This window comes from Panicum hallii, chromosome 3, assembly GCF_002211085.1.
Source record: "Panicum hallii strain FIL2 chromosome 3, PHallii_v3.1, whole genome shotgun sequence".
NCBI classification, from domain to species: Eukaryota; Viridiplantae; Streptophyta; class Magnoliopsida; order Poales; family Poaceae; genus Panicum; species Panicum hallii.
The window spans coordinates 1610022-1631013 of NC_038044.1; the positions used below are offsets into that span (position 1 = coordinate 1610022).

Genomic DNA, 20992 nt, shown 5'->3' on the forward strand with positions numbered 1-20992 from the left:
CAGAAAGTTGTGACTTGCCGAAGAACCTTGTACCAACCATCCTAGCACTCAACAGTGACAGGGTGGATCACAGGCAAAAATCTTGTGGTCCTGTCAGTTGTCCCAGGCCAGATCTCTGCCTCTTCACCACAGTGCCTATATTCAAATTCACATTGCAAATATGAACGTAGATCTGGATCGACGTAGGCCATGAGCATAATAAAATAGTCATAAGTCTACAGCAACAAGCTAAAGCAGAAGATGAAAAAAGAAAGAAAGAAAAAAAAAGCAATGATGGCCTGATGGGGTCCATCTGTTGCAGAAAGGCCACCAATGGAATAAAGCACAACCGATATTGCAAGTGTGCCTTGCCACTCGAAGCTATCTTCACAGTTGTCTCCTCTCACCTGAAAGCACCAGATCTGGAGAAAATGGCTCCTAAATTAGTCTTCGTTCTGCCAATTGTGCTCCTTGGCTGGGCATTCCAGGCGATTCTCCGGCCTCCCCCCGCAAAACTGTGTGGCTCCCCAGGTGGCCCTCCTCTGACATCTCCGAGGATCAAGCTCAGGGATGGAAGGCACCTTGCATACAGAGAAGATGGAGTACAGAAAGACAAGGCCAGGTACAAGATCATCACAATACATGCATTTGATAGCACCAAGGACATACCCTTACCTGTTTCCAAGGTATAGCAGACAGCATAACACGACTTCAAGTGAAATCTGTTTCATTTCTTCATATTATTCCCACTGGCTTCTATTTTTTCTGTCAATTCAGGAGCTTGTGGAAGAACTGGGAATTTACCTCCTTGCTTTTGATAGAGCTGGGTATGGGGAAAGTGACCCAAATCCCAAGCGGGATGTAAAGAGCGAGGCACTGGATATCGAGGAGCTCGCTGACCAGCTGGAGCTTGGGCAGAAGTTCTATGTCTTGGGGACCTCAATGGGAGGATACTCAGTTTGGGGATGCCTCCAGTATATACCTCACAGGCAAACATAGACTCCAACCAGATTGGTTTTAATGAAATATGAAACTCCTCAGATATGTAAAACTCCATATGCTGTATGTGTGCAGGCTCGCAGGTGCTGCGCTAGTTGTTCCAGTTATCAACTACTGGTGGCCTTCTTTTCCAGCTGAACTATCCAGGCAAGCCTTCAAGAAACAGGTAGTGCCAGAGCAGAGGACCCTGTGGATTGCACACAATGTACCTTCCTTGCTCTACCTGTGGATGACCCAGAAGTGGCTCCCTTCTTCTGCGGCTGCCATGCACCACCCTGAAATATTTAGCAAGCATGATATGGAGGTTCTTCAGAAGATGATGGCAATGCCAAGAACCATCGAGGTAAACCACAGCCTCGGATATAAGAAAAATTGCACCACATAAAATACTACTTTACAGAGCAGGACTTGTTTCCTATGTGTTCATGGCATAGAGACTATTTGCATGAAAATTGCAGCAATAAAGAATGTCAAAAGAAACATTAGTACTCAAAGCTGGCCTAAAGCAATGTAATAAAAATAGCCTGCCCTTTTTTTAAGATTTCTCAACATACACTGATTTACTACTACATTTTTTCAGAATAAATCAAGGCAACAAGGCACTTATGAATCAATCCACCGTGATTTACTTGTCGCTTTTGGAAGGTGGGAGTTTGACCCTATGAATATTACGAATCCATTTCCTCAAAATGAGGGTTCTGTACACATCTGGCAAGGATATGAAGACAGGTTGGTGCTTGTTGAGCTGCAGAGGTACATTTCGAAGAAACTTCCATGGATTAAGTACCATGAAGTCCGAGAAGGTGGACATATGTTCATGCTGGTAGATGGATGGACTGACCGAATTCTCAAGGCACTCGTGGTAGGAGAAGAGCCCTCAGCTGTGTGACAGTAGATCCATTTTCAAAATGCTGACAACATCAAGACTGCACAGCTGCTATTCAGTTTAAATTTTTCTTCCCAAAATTGTATTCCTATAACATCAAGACTGGTCTAACTCATAATATGTTATACTGTCACTTTAAGCTATTGTTCTCCAGCATATCAAGTAATTACAACAGCATGTGAGACCATGATACTCCTTTCTTACCTTTGGTCCAAAATTGATGTCATCCTAGAAAGCGTGTAGTCAAATATCAAATCCTTTATGATTACTATATATAAATGTATTCAGTTTTGTTACATGAAAACAACAGTGGAGCATATGCTAAAGAAAATCAATTATCAACGTTGTGCACTGGAACAGTATTGGTGACCTAAATGACTAGTGAATCAGACAAGAGGTAGTACTATACCTTGGCTGTTCACTAGTATTAGAAACAGCAAAAAGGAAAATGAAACACCTTATGCATATGACACAAAGAGGCAATCAAAAGGGAAACTAACTCCACTAATCTGCAGTCATGATCTAGATATAAGTTTATGACAAGCTTCAGCATGAGCATTCTCACCTTTTCCTTGGAAGATACAGTTTGAGAAGTTATGACAAATAGATGGTATTAATTATATGGTTATATGTGCATTCCTCATTTCCACAGTTAGTCTATCAATTAAAAACGGAAAAAAAATAAAGCTCACAACTGATTATGACAAATCAAACTATTGTAATAGCATTAGACAGTAGCATACATGACTATGCTAGGCATGAGTATAATTGGAGTTGTCACATGAGCACAAGCATATCATGGTATTGCATGTTGTCACATTTGCATACAGGTCAGATTCTTCTGGTAAATCACTAACCAAGTACGGGTAAGTACATGAATTCAGAACTTAATGCAAGTTTGCACCACAGATCCAATCTCTTCGAACTTTGGAGCTCAGAAACTATAACACTCTGACATGGGCTGACAAAGAGCCTTATTGCCAAAAATTTGTTGATATCAATAATAGTTGGGACAGATCTTAAGAAAGAGATAATCTCTCACTAAAAGACGCAAAAAATGAGAACATGGTTACATATCTGACAGATCAATATACTGTGACTTATGCCAATGGCAAATTTGATGGTCACACAAGAATTATTCATTACAAAAAATTTCTTGGTATGTTCTTACCAAGAAATCCTATATCTAATTGAAGGAATCTCAGTTGCAAAGGTCCAGTCATTTACTATTTTAGATTGTTAATATAAGGATCACCAGGCAGTTCCCAGTACACCTTTTCAAAACCAAATAACAAACAGGACAGAATCGTGATGAGAGGTCTTTAGAAAACAGATCACATTCCTACCACCCAGTTTTCATTAGAGAACACATATCCGTGAGTATAATGCCAAGGAAAGAATTCTGGCAAGGTTAAAGCAGCAAGTGGAAGAACTATTTGTACTCAACTATTCGTTTGGGAAGCATCCCAGCTGCTTAATTCAGAGGACATGGTCCTGAAGTCTTGCTTTTCTTCTTTTGAATGGAATTGACTCCAAACTCCATCATCTTCTGAGCAGCAAGAGGAAGATCTGCTTGTGCTTAACAATTCATTTAGAAAGCACCCAGCAGCTTAACTCAGAGACCATTGTTTCAAACTCTCTTTTTGTTTCCCTTTTGAAAAGGATTGCCCAAAAACTCCATCTATCATCTCTGGACTGAACACAAAAAAACAAAATATGCTAGATGAAGTGAGCAAAGCTAGACAACAAACCACTGCAGGAGAGAAATATGCATACAGGAGAAAGTTCTTACAGGGACACATCTGAAAAGCAAGGAAAATAGGACAATTTTTCACTAAGATCAATCTATTCACCCAAAACAACATTCTCCAAGTATTCAATCGCATGCTGCATGTGACCTTCATCAAATCCCTTAAACAAGGCCTTATGTGTGCAGTAATCTGGATGTACACCATTCTGGTGCATTTCAAAATACAATCCCATCGCATCTTCCCAGCTGCCTTCTTTACAGTTACCATCTATCAACAAGGTATACGTGTATTTGTTTGGTGCCAATCCCCTTTCCAGCATCTCATAAAAATGATGATAAGCCAACTGAGTTCGGCCCATCCTACATAGCGCATGTATAAGGACATTATATGTTATCTTGTTAGGTTCGACTCCTTTCTCCAGCATCTTTTGAAACCAACCATATGCTGAATAAAGGTTTCCGTTTCTACAATATGCGTGAATAAGAACAGTGTAGGTCACAGCTGTGGGTGGTAAATGACCTGAGATCAACTTATTAAAATATTTTCTTGCTTCTCTTAGGCGTCCTCTTTCACAGTGTGCATGAATCAAGCAGGTGTATGTGATACAGTCAGGCTGTAAACCATCACTGACCATCTTCATCAGCAGATCTTCAGCACCTTTCAGGTTTCCAGTCTTGCACAATCCATCAATAAGAATATTGTATGTGACTGTATCAGAAGATATTCCTTCCAACATCATCACCTCCCTCAACTGGAAAGCCTTGGAAGCAGTCCCTAGGGCAAGCTCCACACGAATCCTTGTATTATAGGCAAAGCAATCTGGCTGCAAACCTTTGCTCAGCATCTCATCAAAGAACTCTCTTGCCATAGCAAGGTTCCTCACCTTATGTGAACCATTCATGAGAATTGTATATGTACAAACATCGGGCAAACAGCCCTGCTCTACCATTTCCTCTTTCAATCTCCTAGCTTCCTCAAAATCACCTATTCTACTATAACCATCTATCAAAATGTTATATGTCAAAATTGTTGGTGCTAACCCTGCACGCCTCAAATCAACAAGCAACCAAAGAGCCTCCTTCAAATTGCCTGCCTTACAATATCCGTTTAGCAAAGAATTGTACGTGGTCACATCTGGCAGCAAGCCCATCGCCCTCATTTCCACAAACTTCAATTGCGCAGCCTCGACCTGCCCACTTTGAAGTAGCCCATGAATCATTGAATTGTATGTCACAACTGATGGCATAATACCAGCATTCTCCATCACCAACTGCAAAGCTTCAACCTTCTTAAGAAAACCCCTCGCAAACAACGCAGTGATCAGTGGGTTGTAAGTGAAGGATGATGCTTTCTTGGACAGCCGCATCCAGTCAACCAGCTCCACTGCCTCCCCCAGGTCACCTTTCCTGGTTAGCCAAGAAATCACCACATTGTACGTGACATCGTTCGGCAAGCAACCAGTCCCCCGGGTCTCCATCTCCTTCAGCACCATGGCAGCCTTGTCCTCCCTTCCCTCCTTCAAGAAAGAATCCAGCAAAGTGTTGTACGTGACAATGCTCGGCTCAATCCCGAGCTGGAGCATCTCCGCATGCACAGCACAAATGTCGTCCCACCTGGCGGCATCACGCAGCACGCGGAGCACACGGTTGCAGTCTTTGACGTCAGGGGCCACTCCGTGACGCGCCATCTCATGGAAGGCAGGTAGGCACAGCGTCGAACAGGTAGCGGGCGTGACAACGCGAGCTTGGCATTCTGTGGAGAACTTGGTGGACAGGCGTAAGAGGAAGCTCAATAGGGATTTTGGGGCGGGAGAGAGGTGAGTGGATAGGAGGAGGGACACAAGGGGGAGGAGGAGGCCGAGGTGCAGGGCGCGGAGCGAGACAGGGTAGGCGGCCCGGATGTGGTTGGCTTGGGCGAGCGGGACGAGGACGGCTGCGAACGCAGAGGCGGTGCGCGGGAAGCCGCGCGGGGTGTCCTCCGCCCACCGGAACAGCTGGCGCGCGAGGCCCGGGAGGCCGCGGAGCGCGGAGTGAACGTCGCCAGCGTCGAGCACCAGGCGGAGAGGCTCCGGCGGTGGGGGGTCAGAGGCGAGGAGTGCGGCGAATGGGTTCTCCTCGGGAAGCGCCGGCGGAGGTGAAACCAGCGGCTGGGGCAACGGTGGAATCAAAGCCGGCGAGGAGGAGGAGAAGCGGAGGCTGGAGATAGCTGCGACGGCGGCTGCAGGAGCTTGTGAATTGCAGTATGGAATGTTGAATAGCATGGATTAAGGTTCTGGTCCTACCCGGCGACGCCTCGCCATGGATGACGGGCGGCGGCGGCGAGAAGGGACCTGCGGCAATAGCTGCGGCGCGTCCACCAGATTCCGGCGGCCGTATGGGGTCGAGGGCGCGCGCCCCAGGCGGCAGCCCCCGACCTGGCGTGGAGGGCGCGCGGATGTGGGAGCTGACTAAGATGGCCGGGAAGCTGTACGGGAGCCGGCGTTAACGGCGGTGGCGGTGGCGGCGGCGGCGGAAGCACGTGCACCAGAGCGCTCTGGCCCTGGCGGGGTACAGAGCACGTGCGATCTGCACCGTCTATTTTGCATCCAGATTTGTGCAAGCATCCAATCTAGCTTCACTGAATTACGCTTTTGCGTTGGAGCTTGAATTTTGAATGTGTAAAGTACTTCTACTCCATCCGTTCTAACATGTAGTTTATTTTAGTTTTTAATTTATAGAATTTACTATGCATCTAGACATAATATATGTCTAAGGGCATATCAAAATCTATAAACTTAGAAAAGCTAAAATAAATTATATTTTAAAACGGAGGGAGTAAAACACAAAAACATTGGAGGAGACAAATTGAGTTTTCAAATAGCAACCACAGCAAACTTTTTTTTCTTTGGCATTTTCATCAGTTATCGTATACTCATATTGGTCCCTTTCAAATCGACATCAAATCAAATTTCTAACGTGCCGCCCAACCCTGGCTTTGAGATGTGCACAATTGAAGAACCCACAATTCGTACTTATCTCGATTTCTTCAACGGTGCAAATGTTTCAGCATAACGCAACTCCTTCAATCACGGCAGCAAAATAAGCACATCTGATAGGGAGCAGAACCAAGCTAGTCCTGGTAATTCGGCAGTGCCTTTTTATTTCATCACAGAAGACATCATAGCCGAGTTACATGCAAATGGATTGTGCCAACTTACAGACAACACCCAACATGTAAGGACCTTCCAATGTGACCCCTTACAACTGGGATCAAATGGGGTAAAAGGCTGTTGAAACATAAGCCTGTAGCTCCAAGCAGTCCGACTACAAGATATCAGGCTCATTCGACAACCTAATGTCAATGCCATCTTCTAAGTATACATGGATGCATTTCAGGAACAGATGATCCATACTTTGTTCACTACACAGGAAAATTCCATGTGCAAGGCCTCACAGAAAAGGAACTCAAGGGAGAGTTCGTAGCTTCTGATTTGAGGCCCTTGAAATGCTGGACAGCACAGCAATCAATAGCTGTCTTCATCCGTCTCGGGCCTTCGGAGGTAATAGCGCAGACAATTGATCAGAACCTATACAAAGGCAGGTTAAAGAGTGCCAAGTGAACACAGGAAAGAAACCGTGTTAAGAGATATGGTCTTGCTTAAATGGCCAATGAAGAATCGAATTAAGACGCAACAACACCTGAGATAAGGAACTGTTTAGTTTTGCGCCCCTGTAACTCACGTGGAACTTGTCCTTGGCAACCAAACCCTGTATAAGTATCAGATATGAGCTCTGATGGCCTTAGCAACTAGAAGGACACGAAGATGGAATATAGCATACTTCAGTGTCAATCTCAGCTGATTCCACATCAATGTTTGTGTCAGTGATAATCTTGATTATTTCCAGAAGTAGCCCAGGCCGATCAGCTGTCTCTATGTAAAGCATGCTGTGCATGTTCAACAAAAAACAACAAGGATAGTAAATGATGTAGCATCATATAATAACCAACAAGAAATACATAGTGGAACCGAATTTTAACTTCTACGGGAAGTGATTCTTGGAGAGGGGCAAATATGCATTTATACTTTTACTGTAGGCTGCGATATATCAAAGTTCAAATTGGAAAAACGAAAACCTATAGATAGGCAGCTCAGGTTCTTATGCAAAAGCCAAAATATAGGGAAAATAGGATTCTGACTCCAGAGTGATACAGATTACAGGCCTTAGATAAAAAAAAGATAAGGAAAATCTAACAGCCTAGCATAGAGTTGCGTTTTCTATGCCTATCACGATCTAGGCATGTCCATCTTTATGTTCTCTAGCCAGATCCAGTTTACTAATTTCTTGGCTTGTGTGAGAAGTGATGCATTAGATCTTTCCGAGCGTCAGCGAGGCTTGAACCTAAGAAGCTCTGCCTTATGCCTTGATACATCAACAGCTAATGCATCTTGTACTAGAAAGATTTGGGAACTATCACTTGGTGTCAATATTAGAATTTTTCAAATGTTAGGACTTATGCTAGGATAAAAACCATACACGTGGGCATGCCAACATATCATCAAACATGCAATGTAATAATTATTTAGAAGTGAAGTGACTGTACGTTCTTGGATATGCATTCATGCTCAATAAACAGTACAGCATCACTAGGAGCTGGCAGTATCAAACCTTCTTTTTGGTCCGTCATCTTCAACAACCACATGAGTTGCAATATCAATATCAACCTGCCAGTTCAAACACAAAGAAGTAAGTTCAGGATGAAGGTATCAAAACAAAAACCATAGCATAACAGCATAAATTTGAGCTTACATTTTTCCATTTCATAAATTAAGAAAATTCACACATTGCAGCTGAAAAGATACAGTATAGCATCCAAAATTCCAGAATGAGAACATGCACTATACTTGCCTTCTTCTCAGGTGGTTTTATCCCAAAAAATTCACCCATTGCTAACTTCTCACTTGATTCCTGTGCACCAGTTGGACATGACTACTGTGTTAGTTACACTCAATGAAATATCAAAAATATGTGAACTAGTGGTAAAGCAAAGTAACAAACACAAGAATCTGAAACATACAGGATGATATTTGAGAAGGTTGTTAATGACAGTTAGCCGTATCCTCTCTAACATGTCAGGGTCCTCAACTTTGCGCCCGCTAGATACATGCAAAAGAGAGGGAAAGATATTACAGTAGGAAATAATGCAAATAAAATTCTCTTATGATTAATGAGATGAGATATAGAATTCATATGGAATCTTGATACAAAGGTCCTTAGGGTGCTATCCTTTTTTTTCCACCTAAGATTGAACAAGGGATTTCAAGAAAACTTGGGTATCAAAAAAGAGTATAAAAAAAGTAAGATTATCCATACTCCTTATGATTGATGAGTTCAAAAGGCACTAGGCTAGCTGAAAATAGTAATAACTTATTTCAACAATTGAATGAGTGTGCAGGGACAGAGTATAGTCAAGGAAACTGGTCACATGAAGATGAATACAGGCACAAGCATAAATGTGCTGACATTATGCACTTAAAGAAATTGATGCATTCAAAATGTGAGTATAGTTACATACGTGCATGAACAGTGAGTGCTCTTTAGTTTTCTATACATAGAGTCATAGACACAGACAACTAGATTCTGTATACAAAAATACAGTAAACATAAAGTGGCAAGCACCCACAATCGCATAATGTGGAACTTTGTTTGTGTGACGTCAGAGTCAGTTGTCACAGTTCCTTTCGTGACATCAAGGCCAAGGTCCTTGAGTGCCTTCATCTGCAAACAGTGAATACCAAAGCAAAATAATTGACAGATATGGCGAGAATTTAGGAATCACAAAAACATGTTTTTGAGCAGCACCAATGTAAGGTAAAAAGCATAACCAATGTATAAGGAATTTATACCGTGTCAAGCAATGCCCCCAAACGGTCTCCAAAACTCAACTGCACAATGGTTGAATCACGGTCTGATTCTTGATCTATCATGACAACTGGAACTGGGACTGCCTCATCAGATTTCTGGGATAAAATGTTTCCCAATAATTCACAAAAAAAAGCATCAATCAGTGGCATATTGAAGAAGTCCAAAAGCAATATCATGGTATCAGTTAATATGAGAAATAAACTGAAGAGGAATAAGAAAACTGCACTTCCTAAGGCCAAGATTAAATCAATTGAGAATACCACAGTAGTTAAATAGATTAGCAGTTCATATGCAAACATTAGGATGTAAACAGTCCTTGATGCAGGCATATCGATAGACAAGCAAGGATATATAATGAAAACTGCAAGGTCATGCTACTAGTTCTACCATGTAAAGATATGTTCCACAAAATTATGCATGTACGAAGAAAGAGTTATGTGAACATACTGATGAAGAAGCTCCCAACATATTAGCTGAGTTGATAGACTGGCAACATATTCTGGTCAAATGATAGCAGAAAAAAATATTAGCACATACAAATAAAGGATTGGACGAGGTAGCAACTGCACTTAAAAGATCTATTCAGAGAATTAAGGAACTGCGTAGCATAAGAACGGATACATGTACAGAATGGAAACGGATCAGAATACACAAGGGGTTCCGCTCAATTTTATCCAATCCCAATGACTAATTGTAGAGCCCAACTTGGCATAGCGCGTGGGTACAATCATCTAAAGCAATTAGCAAACCATGAACCAGCTCAGTCAAACTGTCGCACCATGATTCCAAATAGAACAAGCCCGGTTAAACCATATTTACTAATTACTCTAGCATGAGGCCGTCTCTATTTAACAAACAAAAAAGGAACTGCGGCCGCCAACCCAGGTATACGACAAACTACGCAAGCGGGCGCGGAGCCCCATTGATTCGATCCGAGCACCACACGATCACGACCCTCCCAGGAGTCCAGTAGAAATACAAGCACGAAGAGAACCGATTGCCCGGAGATCGCATCGCTCGCGCTCACCTACGTGCGGTCGCGAGCGGGGCAGGGGATGCGGCGTGGAGGCCGAGGAACCCTCCCCGCGGCACGCGGGAGGCCGCAGCGGCGGAGGATGAGGCGGGGGCGACGGCGACGAGGCCGTGGTGGGAGGCGGCGAGAGCCATGGCGGCCTGCGGCGGAGTCGCGCGCGCCACTCTGCGTGCGGGAGACTCACTGGAGAGTGGAGTTGGTGCTCCGTGGGCGGTAGCGGCTGGGGAAGGGAGGACGAGCGGCCAACCGGTGGTGTAGACAAGAAGCGGCTGATGGTGACGTGCGCTTTCTTTACGTGCCACTTGGATCCACCCCTTCCAATTATTGGATCCGGCTGTTTTGTTTTCCTGTTCCGCAATGCAATTTGCAAACGTCTTCTTGTTCTCCGGCTACTGCGCTGCACGTCATCGACGACCTTTTGCTTTGGACTCTTGGTGTCCTCTTGGGGTATCGTCTATCCTGGAACGCAGCGGCGGAGCGTGAAGGGTGGTCTAGTTGGCAAAGTTTTTCTAATTTTTATTAACTGAGTTAGGTTTCATAAAGATATATGAGGTAATTATTGTGTTCTTTAGAGATCGTGAGATCCTGGCCCGTTCTTCCGTGTAATGCCATGGTGATGTGCAAATAATAAATTTGTAGCATTGCGTCTACATGAAGATGACACGATTTTTTTTATTTTTTTTTATTTATTATTTTTTTGAAAAGAAGATGACACGAATTTGGCAGGCTTCCAAACCAAAAGACACTGTATCTATCTATCGGGAAAAAAAAGAATAAAACACGCTGCTGTTTGACACGTAAAGTTATGGGCTCACTGACAGCCCAACCTTTTTGTTCGGGTCAACGGGACAACAGATGGGCTGAGGCCAGAGGCTGATCGGTGCGCAATCCCGTCAGCCCGTTCAACACAATTTCACTCGGCGGGCCAAACCAACTTGCGCCCTCCTCCTCCGACGCGATAAAAAAAATGTTGCTTTCGACGGCCCACTCGGTCAGCGTGGTAAGAAAGGCTAAAAAATTCCTTGGAAGCCGCACGCCTGCCGTGTCCCGTCTCCGTCCCCGACGATGCCGGGAGGAAAAGGAAATGGAGGGCGGCTGAGCCCATCCTTCCCACGGGGCACGGGCGCACGGCCATCCCGCTTCCTCTTCCCCCCGCGCTCCGACCCCAGACACCACCTCACGCCTCGCCTGCCTGCCGAGGTAATCCCTCTGTTTTGATTCCCTGCCACGCGAACACGTGCTTCCTGTGCCGTGGCACTTCGTTCAGATCAAAAGGATACGTTCCTAGTTTCAAAAAGAAAAATTATTTGGTTCATGAATAATGCTGTGAATATTTCTTGATCTTTTGTCTTTGTAATCTTTGGTTCTGATGGATCGTGGCCCAGTGCTTTTTTTTAGGGTCAACGGGAGGGGAGAGAATCCCCCACCTGATTTCATTTCATTTCATTATGGCCCCTAACGGCCCGCGTGATGAGCAAAGAGCTCTATCGTTACATTCTCATGTGATGGTTTACAGTGCCAAACTAAAGATTTCACCCCAGGTTTCAGCTACACACGCATCCTTGCGAGGTAGCCTGGCCTGCCACAGCCTGGCGTCTTCCTTGGCCAGCCGAAGAATTTCTCGCCGTGTCGCCGCCTCTTGTCTGAAGACGACGCCGTTCCTTCTTTTCCACAGTTGGCAGCAGCAGAGCAGGATCAGAGTGGAGAAATGTTCAGGCGGCACTTGAGCTGGTCTGCTCAGCTTGTCCAAGCAACTTACATCTGCGTCCGCCGGGATGACGAAGCCAATTCCTGACCAGAACGAAGCAGCAAATGGGCAGTTGAAGATGATGTGATTTGCATTTTCATCTCCCCTGCCGCAGACCTCGCAGGTGGCGTCCTCCAGTACTTTGCGTCTTTGCAGGTTGCTTCGGCATTGGATCCTCTTGCGCGTCAGGAGCCAGGCGAAGAACTTTACCCTCGGTGGAGCGTGGTTCTGCCAGGCGACCCGTTGCCCATCCGTTTGGCTGTCCGGCGTTGATCGCAGCAGCGCATACAGTGCTGAGGTGTGCAGTTTCCCTTCTTTATCCATCAGGGGGCTGTCCCGGCGATCCGGTGCCTCTGTGAGTTGCAGCGAGCTCAGCACATCCTTTACAGTTTCAAGCTCGACCTGTGCCCGGGGTGTCAGTCGCGGCTGTAGGGTAGTGGTGATCCCCTGGCTGGCGGCTGGCCATTGTTCGGACACTCCAGTTCTGCTTGACGCAATGGCTGAGTAATGCCGGAAAACGATCGGCGAGGCAGTCATCACCCTGCCAGACATCAAACCAGAAGGATGTGGCTGCACCGTCTCCTAGCTGCACAGTGGTGATCGCTTGGTAGAGCGGAAGGAGGGTACGTAGAGCTTCCCAGTGTGGTCCTGCAATGTGGCCCAGTGCTTTGATCCAGGCAGGATCTAGTTACCCGCTTTGCTATAGGCTGCAATGGTGGAATTTCTCTGAGCCACATGATCTGAAACGAGATAGATGGCGTTTCAGATAACCAAACGCGCATGCTTGTTAATTCCATTTTCTTCCCCTCGTCAGCATTATTGCTTGCCTGCATTGGTCAGTTAGTGACTTTCTTAATGTTTAGGCCAAGCGAGTTTCTGGCAGTATTTGTTATTTTATTTCTTCAGTATGCTCTGAGTTATGCTAGTTTAGTGATACGAGATGCCAAACTTTTAAGTATTGTTACTTATGCTGCTATCTGGAATTAATAGACATAATTCTTATACCAGAAGGCACAGGTGTTTCTCCTCATGGAAGTTCAAATTTCACTGCTCTGCTAAAAAAAAGCCTGCTGATGGAAACTTTGATGCAGGTTTGGCCTTGGTATTGCACAAGAAGTGGCCTAGTTGTAAGAAATAGCAATGGGGATATCCAAGGTGACCGGTATCGCTGCAACAGCTTTTCTTGTCACATCTGTTAGTTTGTGCGAGATGGGCATGAGAACTGTTATGCTTCCTTTCCTAGTCACCAGTTTTGTTGCTTTCATTGTCACGATTGCATCCCATAATGCCATCAACCTACCTTGGATCTTGGGGAAGAACTCAGTGGGAAGATTTCCTCTTTGGTCAATTGTACTGTTTGGTCCTTTCTTGATGCTTGCTCGGGCATGTGCAATGGCTAAGAGATACATGAGGAAGGAGGCTGTGCATGACAAGATCGTGGAAGGCCTATATCTGGGAGGATGGCCGTTTCTCTTGAAACATTTGCCCCCTGGAAGCCCATCTGTTATAGATTGCACTTGTGAGCTGCCAAGAAGTTTCTTTGTTCCAGCAGATGAGTATCTTTGTCTTGCAACTTGGGATACAAGAGCTCCAACACCATGCCAAATTGAACTTGCTGCGCGTTGGGCTTGTCAAAAGAGATCCAAGGGGAAATCAGTTTATGTCCACTGTGCATTTGGTTAGTAGTAATTTATCTCTTGCTAGACACTCAACTTATGCAGAAAATTAATTTTGCGATTGCATCTTGGTGTTCTTGTTGTGTACATAATTGTATTTCCTAGTATATCAACTGTTATGTTTTTCTTTTGTGGTTGATACATTAGGCCATGGAAGAAGTGCTTGTGTCGTGTGTGCAATTTTAGTAGCGTTGGGCATTGCTGAAACCTGGAAAGATGCTGAGAATGTCATCCGTGGAAGACGAAAGATAAAAATGAATGTTCTTCATCGGAAAACCTTGGAAGAGTGGTCCAATCATCGAGTTTCTCAGAAAAAGGGAAATTAATTGTACTGCTTTGTGATGTTAAAAGTATGTTTAAAATACCATGAAACGGCACATTTGTTTTATTCCAGGGTAATTATGCAACATTCTTGATTTCATATAATTCCATGCACACAGCAATCATTTGTACATGAGAACTATTGAGGTGATAACTGAGTTATGGATGCTTGCTAGTTATATGTAGTATAGGAATCTTGTGGATCAGCCCTTCCAATCACGGAATATCGATGTCTTGGATTGTTGTGCGGTGCATAATCTTATTTATTTTGGAAGCTATGATCTCTATTTTCTAGCTTTAAATATCACTTGAATTTATACCCAGGTTTGGGATTTTTTTTTTCGCCCACCTTGCTAATTAATAGTGAGGAGATATTATCTTTAATACTTTCTTTATGTAACCAAGCAGGTAGATACAGACAAATGCTGCAGCATAATAACAAAATGTAGTTCAGGCAGTGTATTACCAAGTCTAATAAGTTACTAAAAAGTGGATAAAGATATACGGTCATTCAAATTTCAAATTACTAGGAAGCTCAACTTCAACCATCCAATTCAACTAGTCTGGTGGTGGCACAAGGTATTGTAGTTCTGCCGTATGGCAGTAAGCAGTGATTGCCTGTAGTAATTGCATTAAGGCAGTAAGAGCTGTTTTGAGGATTCAGACTGGACAGAACCAAAAGAACACACAGTACTAGTCAAATTCTTGCACATTCTCAGAAACACTGATCCCCAAAAAAGATAACTCCAGTAACAGTCCCTGTTCTAAAACCTCTTTTGCCAGCTCTCTTCTGTGGCGCTCATATATCTGCTGGCATCCAAAACTTCTCTTCCCAGTCTTTTTTTCTCTTGCTCCTAAGCTGAAGGTTAGTTTTGCAGCATGGCTGAATCAGAAGGCTGAAAATTGGCTTTGAGATGGTTGTGCTGCAATGCTTATCTCTCCACAATTGCCTTCATCTCCCACCAGTATCCTGCAGGAAATACAGGCACCAGTAATAAAAAATAGATCAGAGAAGCATATTGAAAAAAAATATGATACAGCTATTTAGCTAATTCTTTGAGTTTAAAGAATTCAGCTAGTTGGCCAAACATCTAGAAAGAAAGAAATATGCCATAGCATGGCCCTTTTTTAAGAGAGTATGGACTTTATTTTTTGTTATGGTTGCTTGCTGACTTTTGATTGCTGGTAGGAGCGCGGTCCATTCCATGCTGATTTAGTAGGGCACATCTTTGTATTAATTTAGCATGCCTGTACAGAAACCATGGCTCACTCTTATACTAATGTGTATTTGAATTTGTCCAATGATTAGTGACTACCACCTTCAACAACTAGAGGTTGGGTACTTCTTTATTAGATCAGATGAAGGTAGGGACCAACGTAGGAACTGCATGATGCTTACTCTCGAGGTCGAGAAGCCCAGAGGGAGCTCAGGGAACGAAGACGGTTGTGATACTCGCCAATGGCCAAGAAACATCTAGCTGCTTGCCGAACTGTCAGAATCCGGTGCATCTGATGAAGAGTCTGCTGCCTCAAGTTATCAGCCTGGGAATTAAACATGTAGTTTTAGTACATGTTTCAGGAACATTAAGCTTGGCATCCTATTTTATGTAATCGCAAGCTCCCAACTGATCAAAAAACTTTTAGTTACCCCATGTTGGTTATACTTACACAGATGCATTCCAAAAGAATATTGTTACATGGTTAGTTGATAAGTCATTTCTTTCTACAATGCAGACACATCAGACATCTGTTTCAGAAATGTTGAGGAGGTTTAAGGTGTTATCAGATGCATAAAGTTGCCATGAATACAGTATTGCTGCAAAAAAATCACGTATTTTATTGCTCACCTACAAAGTTGAGTGAAATTAGTAACATATCAGGCTTTTTGTAGTATGTATGTTATATCTGTAGCACTGACAGTGGCATATCGATTGAGATTCAAGATTTGATGAAAAACCATAACCTGTATCACAAACCCTTCAAGGTTTGCCAGTTTGCCGAGGGCAACTGCCATTTGGCCCATGAAGCTCATGTTGGCGTCGTCAATCAGAGATCCACCGGCCATGGTGTCAGCTAGTGACTGATGCAGCTGCTCCAGTCCCTGGGAAAGAGCTTCCTCTGCCTGCTGTGATGACTGCTGAAGGTTGCATATGCTTACCAGTTGCTGCTCAGTCAGGGGATCTAGCTGGGGTAGCAGTGTCTGCAGCCACATGAAAAAGTTTTTTAATGAGATAGAGAAAACCATGTTTGATCTCATATTTAGCTTGAATCCAATTTTACTCTACTGGTTTGATTGGTGAATGAACTAATTCACCGTCACATCTTACTTTCAGGTTAGCTTTGTGCTTGACCTGTCTCAGGTGCATTTGTAACAAAAGCACCCTTAATTCAGCTTAAGAATCTAGGAGAACGTAGCTGTGTATGTATAATGCAGGCAGTAAGATTTTGGATGTTTTAGTCAGTTGTCAGACACAAGTTCATACCCTGAGCAGATCAGAGGGCCTGAATCCACCCATCCAAAGAAAGCAACGCTCGGCAGGGGTCGTCCACACCCCGGTGATGAGGTGGAACACGTCGGACTTGGCTGCCACGGCCTTGAGCTGGAAGAGCTCGTCATGGTGGGTCAGGGTGTCGTCGACGGTGGCTCTGAGGTCACCATCTGGCAATTGCGCATGCAGAGCTCCGTGCAACTCGGCCATGCGCCGGCCATGTTCGTCCAGCCACCGCGCGTACTCCACGTCGAACATCCCGGCACCTGAACAAGGCCGCCACTCTCCAGTCAAATAATGAGACGTGGATCGATGGCACATGTTGATAAAGAAAGAATATAGACATCAACTGAAGAGGACGTTGAGAAATGAGGATCAGATTAGGCACCTGAGCTGGTGTTTGCACCTGGAGCTCCACCAAGAAAGAGGCCCTAGGCAGGAGTTCACATTTCATTGATTCAGATGTTCAGTTAGTGGTCAGAACGCAAAATACACAGGAGTTTTAAGTGTACCTGGGAACGGGCTCGCTGCATGTCCTGTTCCATCTGAGCAAGCTTCAGCTTGCTGCTCTCAAGCTGCTGAATATAAGCCTATGGCACATTGACATAATTATTTAACTGTCAAGAACTTGGGAAAGTCACTGCTGAAAATTTTCAGTTTCCAAGTAGCTGGTGCTCACCTTCTTTCGCAGCCTGCTTTTGCGTGCAGCTTCGCGATTCTGAGCAAGCCTTCTGATTGTCTGCTGAAACCAAGAGAGAAGATAAGACTCATTTATCTAGGATTCTCAAACAGCAGACACATCGTAAACTACAGCACCCTGAGGATATGCACTGCTATAAAAAAGGTAACTGAAATAGCCAGATAGAGACCTTTGGATCAAGAGTCTTGCCAGTCTTTGGAGTGGAACTTGTAGCCATGTTCTGCATACCAAGTAGACACGAACAAGTCACAACATTTAATTGCTAAACCTGGGGAGAAATAGACAACAGGAGTGAAATGGAACAACACAATTGCTGTTCATCTATCTAGGTGTGTCCATTGCCTAAATAGTATATAATAGAATAACGACATTCCAGTTACATCAAGCAGAAATAAAAAACAGTAGTGTACATTTGGTGGAAGCCATCCACTCTTACAACAGACAAAATTTGGTTTTACTTTTTGTTCAAGTTGTTGTCACGCCCTAATCTGTAAAGTTTCTTTTGGTTAAGTGTGAATCATCCCGTTAATATACAATGTTTCTCACCAAATATATCTTGGCAGTTGATCAATTGACCAGAAACTACCTAAAGCGCCACTGACCCAAAGTTGCCATTATTTAAGCATCACTTTGTGCATTTCTATTAAGGCACAAGTTTGGAAGCTATAGAAAATAATAATATTAAAAGAATGCTAACTTGTCTCCTTTTGCAGCACCAATTGCAGTACATGATCTATCATGCACTAACCTAACATATCCTCTGCAGGACTTATCCACACCTACAACAAAAGATTGTTGATCTAGAATAACTAGAATGATTAGTTCTTCTTAGGCACATAGCTAGAGTATATGACTAGTTCTTGTAGAAGATTGTAAATTTGTAGTTTGTAGTCCGTCATCCTAAAGGAAAGGTAAATCAAATTGAAATTTTCAAATAAGTCATCATATTCTCCATCTAACAATACTAGCCGTACACAAAAACACTACTCCAGCAGTGCAACAAGCATCCGGGTTTAGGGGAGCAAGTAGAAGCTCTTTTCTTAGTATTTCTCTAGGGGCCTAGGGGCCAAAAGATTCACCTAACATATTGGGATTGGCAATATTGGGAGCAGCGAGATGATAAATGCCCTGGAATAATGTGTTCCTCTACCAATAGGAGCATGAAGCTAGCGGCATGAGCATCTTGGAAGTTGTGGCCTTGAGGGCTAGCCAGCGACACGACGCCAAGACAGGGAACAAGATACACATTGCATTTCTATGATTAAGGATGAGAAGGAGAGATGGATGCAGAAGCAAAGAACACATCCAAGAGCACAAATGCATTAAAAAAACCTGCAGAGATGCGGCCATGGGCATCAAAGAGAAATGTGTACCCTGTGCTGAATCTGCTGCTGTGAAACTCGATCAAACTGGCGTGCCCTGTTTGCTGCTGCTCCGAGCTGGTCTGAGGAGTGGTTGCTGTTGTTCATGCTGCTGCTCTCCGAATCGTCTGTGCTGTCTGCCGTCAAGTTGGAGCCCTCCTAATGCAAAAGCAAAAGGGAGAGCAGTTGCAAACCTGTGTTCTTGCTGCACCATCTAGATGCACAGATTATACTTGTAGGTTGTAGCTAGTCCATAAAAACAATGTTGTAGCTAGTCCATAGTCCATACCTTGGGTGTGTGAGCAGACCTCATAGGCCAAGCTGGGAAGATGTCCAGTGTAGGTGGCCTAGCTGTAGCCGTTGCAGCTGTAGCAGTAGCAGCAGTGGGAAAGGCTGCAACAAGATATCATAGGGGAGGAGGAGATCAAGACATGCATCCAAACTACCCTACTAGAGGTGAAACTGAAAGGATGCACTGGCCATTGGGATTACAAGTGAAGGGGAAGGAAGTGGGGGCCACTGTGGCAGTGAAAGTAAGCAGAGCTTATTCTCTTTGAGCTTGTGCCTGCGGACTGCAGAGAGCCAGAACCCAGAAAGTTGGTAGTGTGGTACTGTTGTACTACCATGGAGATCAACTCGTTGGACGAGAGAGAGAGAGAGAGAGAGAGAGAGAGAGAGAGGAATCACAAGGTAGTCACACCACACACAAGTAGCACAGCTGCACAACTGCCGCTCCAGCTGCTCTTGCATGGTTGCTTTTGACTACAATGCCCTAACCTATTGCAAAAGTGCATCACAAGGTTGTGCGTTTTTGGCCTTGGCTAGCCACACAGAGAAACGGTTGTGTGTCTTCTTGGTCTTGGTCAGACCGAGAGAGAGAGAGAGAGAGAGAGAGAGTGGCGTACGCTTGGTGTCTCCATGATGAGCTCTGGAGGTGGTTGCAGCCTGTTGAGTTCTTTTGAGGGAGGCAACCTGATGCATGAGAGCCTCTTCCAGCTCTCCAAAATAGGTACCTCTTCCTTGGTCACTGCCAGGCATGTGAAACGGCAAGTAGTGACCATTAGAGGTGGTAGAGCAAAAACATTAGAGGCAGGAAGATATTAGCCAGAGAAAAGGAAGCGCAAATTTGCATAAAACTTCAAGGTGCTGCTGCCATTCATCTTTAATTTGCGTAAATCGTGGTCAATCGGCAAAAGACGAAAAATTGGGTGGGCGGTGGGGGGGGCAGCGGGGGTGGTCTTACAAGAAGTTTGCAGGAGGAGTAGAGTTGGCGATGGCACCATGAAAGCCATAGCCAGGAAGAGGAGGATCCTGCCTTGAATGACTAGTACTACTACTAGTCTCTCCCATCCTGTGAGGCACGCCAAGAACAACGCAAACCCTTGTGCCTCTTCAAGATTGACTAGCAAGTAGCAACCTGCTGGCCTTTATCTGCATCCAGAATGCAAAAACATCAAATCGGCTGTCCATGACGATGCTGCACATGGCTAGCTCAGAGAACGCATGCAAAGAAGGTTGAGTCAAAGAACATACCAGGATAGAGAGATCTACAGCAAGCAAGAGCCCAGGAGCCTTGGAGGAGTTGGAGGGGCAGGTAGATAATACCCTTTCTGTTCTCAGTAGCTCTTGCTCACACGCAGCTTCTTGTTTGATATGACACTATAATAGTTTCAGCTTCTATAGGTGTGCCAATCCCACAGTTCAGAGGAAGATCTTGTCCTTATAGGCTGCCTTTATACTGTGATTTTGTTCTTCTCTATCCTTGGGGTCAGGGTGTGGGAGGGTGTGAGAGGGAGAGGAGAGAGAGAAGCGGGGCTGGGCAGAAGGTCTAGGGTCTTGTCTTCACTTGAAAACTTTTGTCATGAAGCCACAGGAATCCCAGGCTGCACTCTTATCAGATTGGAACTGACTGCTCTCTTGGTTGGCCCCGGCAAGTCGTCTAATTTATCTTTCTTTATTGCATGACCTTCTTTTGTTCCAAAGTTGAAACACACATGTAGATGGATGGATGGACGTGGGTAGCACTTGAAAGAATTACAGTTTCACACACTGACGATAGCACAATCATATGAGCTGTTGAAAAGTAAATGTTGCTATTTAGCTTCAAAATGATTTCTTGCAGCAACTGCTGCTCAACGATGCTACAG

General features: G+C 44.3%; 5 protein-coding genes across 7 annotated transcripts; 2 read left to right on the top strand and 3 right to left on the bottom strand.

Moving 5' to 3' along the window:
- The first annotated feature begins 203 nt into the window (after window positions 1-203).
- On the top strand, window positions 204-2048 carry LOC112887899. The gene is made up of 4 exons (XM_025954186.1): window positions 204-665; window positions 757-968; window positions 1054-1321; window positions 1559-2048. The coding sequence occupies exons 1-4, from the start codon at window positions 282-284 to the stop codon at window positions 1865-1867; spliced, it is 1173 nt and encodes a 390-aa protein (XP_025809971.1). The 5' UTR covers window positions 204-281; the 3' UTR covers window positions 1868-2048.
- LOC112887898 (pentatricopeptide repeat-containing protein At1g22960, mitochondrial-like) lies at window positions 1725-5917 on the bottom strand. Its single transcript, XM_025954185.1, has 3 exons — window positions 3657-5917; window positions 3312-3559; window positions 1725-1859 (listed from the first exon to the last, which is right to left on the bottom strand). The coding sequence occupies exon 1, from the start codon at window positions 5873-5875 to the stop codon at window positions 3710-3712; it is 2166 nt and encodes a 721-aa protein (XP_025809970.1). The 5' UTR covers window positions 5876-5917; the 3' UTR covers window positions 1725-1859; window positions 3312-3559; window positions 3657-3709.
- A 789-nt stretch (window positions 5918-6706) lies between these two features.
- LOC112887642 (ACT domain-containing protein ACR12-like) lies at window positions 6707-10796 on the bottom strand. The gene is made up of 10 exons (XM_025953877.1): window positions 10546-10796; window positions 9966-10017; window positions 9500-9613; window positions 9277-9371; window positions 8671-8749; window positions 8502-8561; window positions 8262-8317; window positions 7434-7539; window positions 7293-7361; window positions 6707-7180 (listed from the first exon to the last, which is right to left on the bottom strand). The coding sequence occupies exons 1-10, from the start codon at window positions 10683-10685 to the stop codon at window positions 7118-7120; spliced, it is 834 nt and encodes a 277-aa protein (XP_025809662.1). The 5' UTR covers window positions 10686-10796; the 3' UTR covers window positions 6707-7117.
- A 2642-nt stretch (window positions 10797-13438) lies between these two features.
- LOC112887696 lies at window positions 13439-14375 on the top strand. The gene is made up of 2 exons (XM_025953949.1): window positions 13439-13976; window positions 14122-14375. Exons 1-2 carry the CDS (start codon window positions 13439-13441, stop codon window positions 14298-14300), a joined length of 717 nt encoding a protein of 238 aa, XP_025809734.1. The 3' UTR covers window positions 14301-14375.
- A 414-nt stretch (window positions 14376-14789) lies between these two features.
- Window positions 14790-20721, bottom strand: LOC112887377 (transcription factor TGAL4-like). 3 transcript variants are annotated; one of them, XM_025953526.1, is made up of 13 exons: window positions 20379-20713; window positions 20089-20276; window positions 19751-19872; window positions 19135-19238; window positions 18858-19004; window positions 17654-17704; window positions 17464-17523; window positions 17297-17374; window positions 17173-17215; window positions 16779-17050; window positions 16259-16495; window positions 15695-15837; window positions 14790-15265 (listed from the first exon to the last, which is right to left on the bottom strand). In XM_025953526.1, the coding sequence occupies exons 2-13, from the start codon at window positions 20193-20195 to the stop codon at window positions 15184-15186; spliced, it is 1446 nt and encodes a 481-aa protein (XP_025809311.1). In that variant the 5' UTR covers window positions 20196-20276; window positions 20379-20713; the 3' UTR covers window positions 14790-15183. The 3 variants fall into 3 exon arrangements, with proteins under 3 accessions (XP_025809311.1, XP_025809310.1, XP_025809312.1); XM_025953525.1 differs by having other exon boundaries at window positions 17464-17526; XM_025953527.1 differs by lacking the exon at window positions 14790-15265 and having other exon boundaries at window positions 15691-15837; window positions 17464-17526; window positions 20379-20721.
- Window positions 20722-20992: the final 271 nt, after the last annotated feature.

What these genes read in the sequence shown, in the direction of transcription:
- LOC112887642 (XM_025953877.1), bottom strand. Translation starts at nt 10,685, where the DNA reads ATGGCTCTCGCCGCCTCCCACCACGGCCTCGTCGCCGTCGCCCCCGCC. An exon ending in TGTTGGGAGCTTCTTCATCA is followed by an intron (nt 9,614 to 9,965) that starts GTATGTTCACAT and finishes ATTTTATCCCAG; the next exon opens with AAATCTGATGAGGCAGTCCC. An exon ending in AAGTTCCACATTATGCGATT is followed by an intron (nt 8,750 to 9,276) that starts GTGGGTGCTTGC and finishes GCATGTATCTAG; the next exon opens with CGGGCGCAAAGTTGAGGACC.
- LOC112887898 (XM_025954185.1), bottom strand. Translation starts at nt 5,875, where the DNA reads ATGCTATTCAACATTCCATACTGCAATTCACAAGCTCCTGCAGCCGCC.
- LOC112887696 (XM_025953949.1), top strand. Translation starts at nt 13,439, where the DNA reads ATGGGGATATCCAAGGTGACCGGTATCGCTGCAACAGCTTTTCTTGTC. An exon ending in TTATGTCCACTGTGCATTTG is followed by an intron (nt 13,977 to 14,121) that starts GTTAGTAGTAAT and finishes TTGATACATTAG; the next exon opens with GCCATGGAAGAAGTGCTTGT.
- LOC112887899 (XM_025954186.1), top strand. Translation starts at nt 282, where the DNA reads ATGGGGTCCATCTGTTGCAGAAAGGCCACCAATGGAATAAAGCACAAC. An exon ending in TACCCTTACCTGTTTCCAAG is followed by an intron (nt 666 to 756) that starts GTATAGCAGACA and finishes CTGTCAATTCAG; the next exon opens with GAGCTTGTGGAAGAACTGGG. An exon ending in CTCCAGTATATACCTCACAG is followed by an intron (nt 969 to 1,053) that starts GCAAACATAGAC and finishes GTATGTGTGCAG; the next exon opens with GCTCGCAGGTGCTGCGCTAG.
- LOC112887377 (XM_025953525.1), bottom strand. Translation starts at nt 20,195, where the DNA reads ATGGGAGAGACTAGTAGTAGTACTAGTCATTCAAGGCAGGATCCTCCT. An exon ending in AGCAGCAGATTCAGCACAGG is followed by an intron (nt 17,705 to 18,857) that starts GTACACATTTCT and finishes CTTGGTATGCAG; the next exon opens with AACATGGCTACAAGTTCCAC. An exon ending in TGGGCTTCTCGACCTCGAGA is followed by an intron (nt 15,266 to 15,694) that starts GTAAGCATCATG and finishes TATTTCCTGCAG; the next exon opens with GATACTGGTGGGAGATGAAG.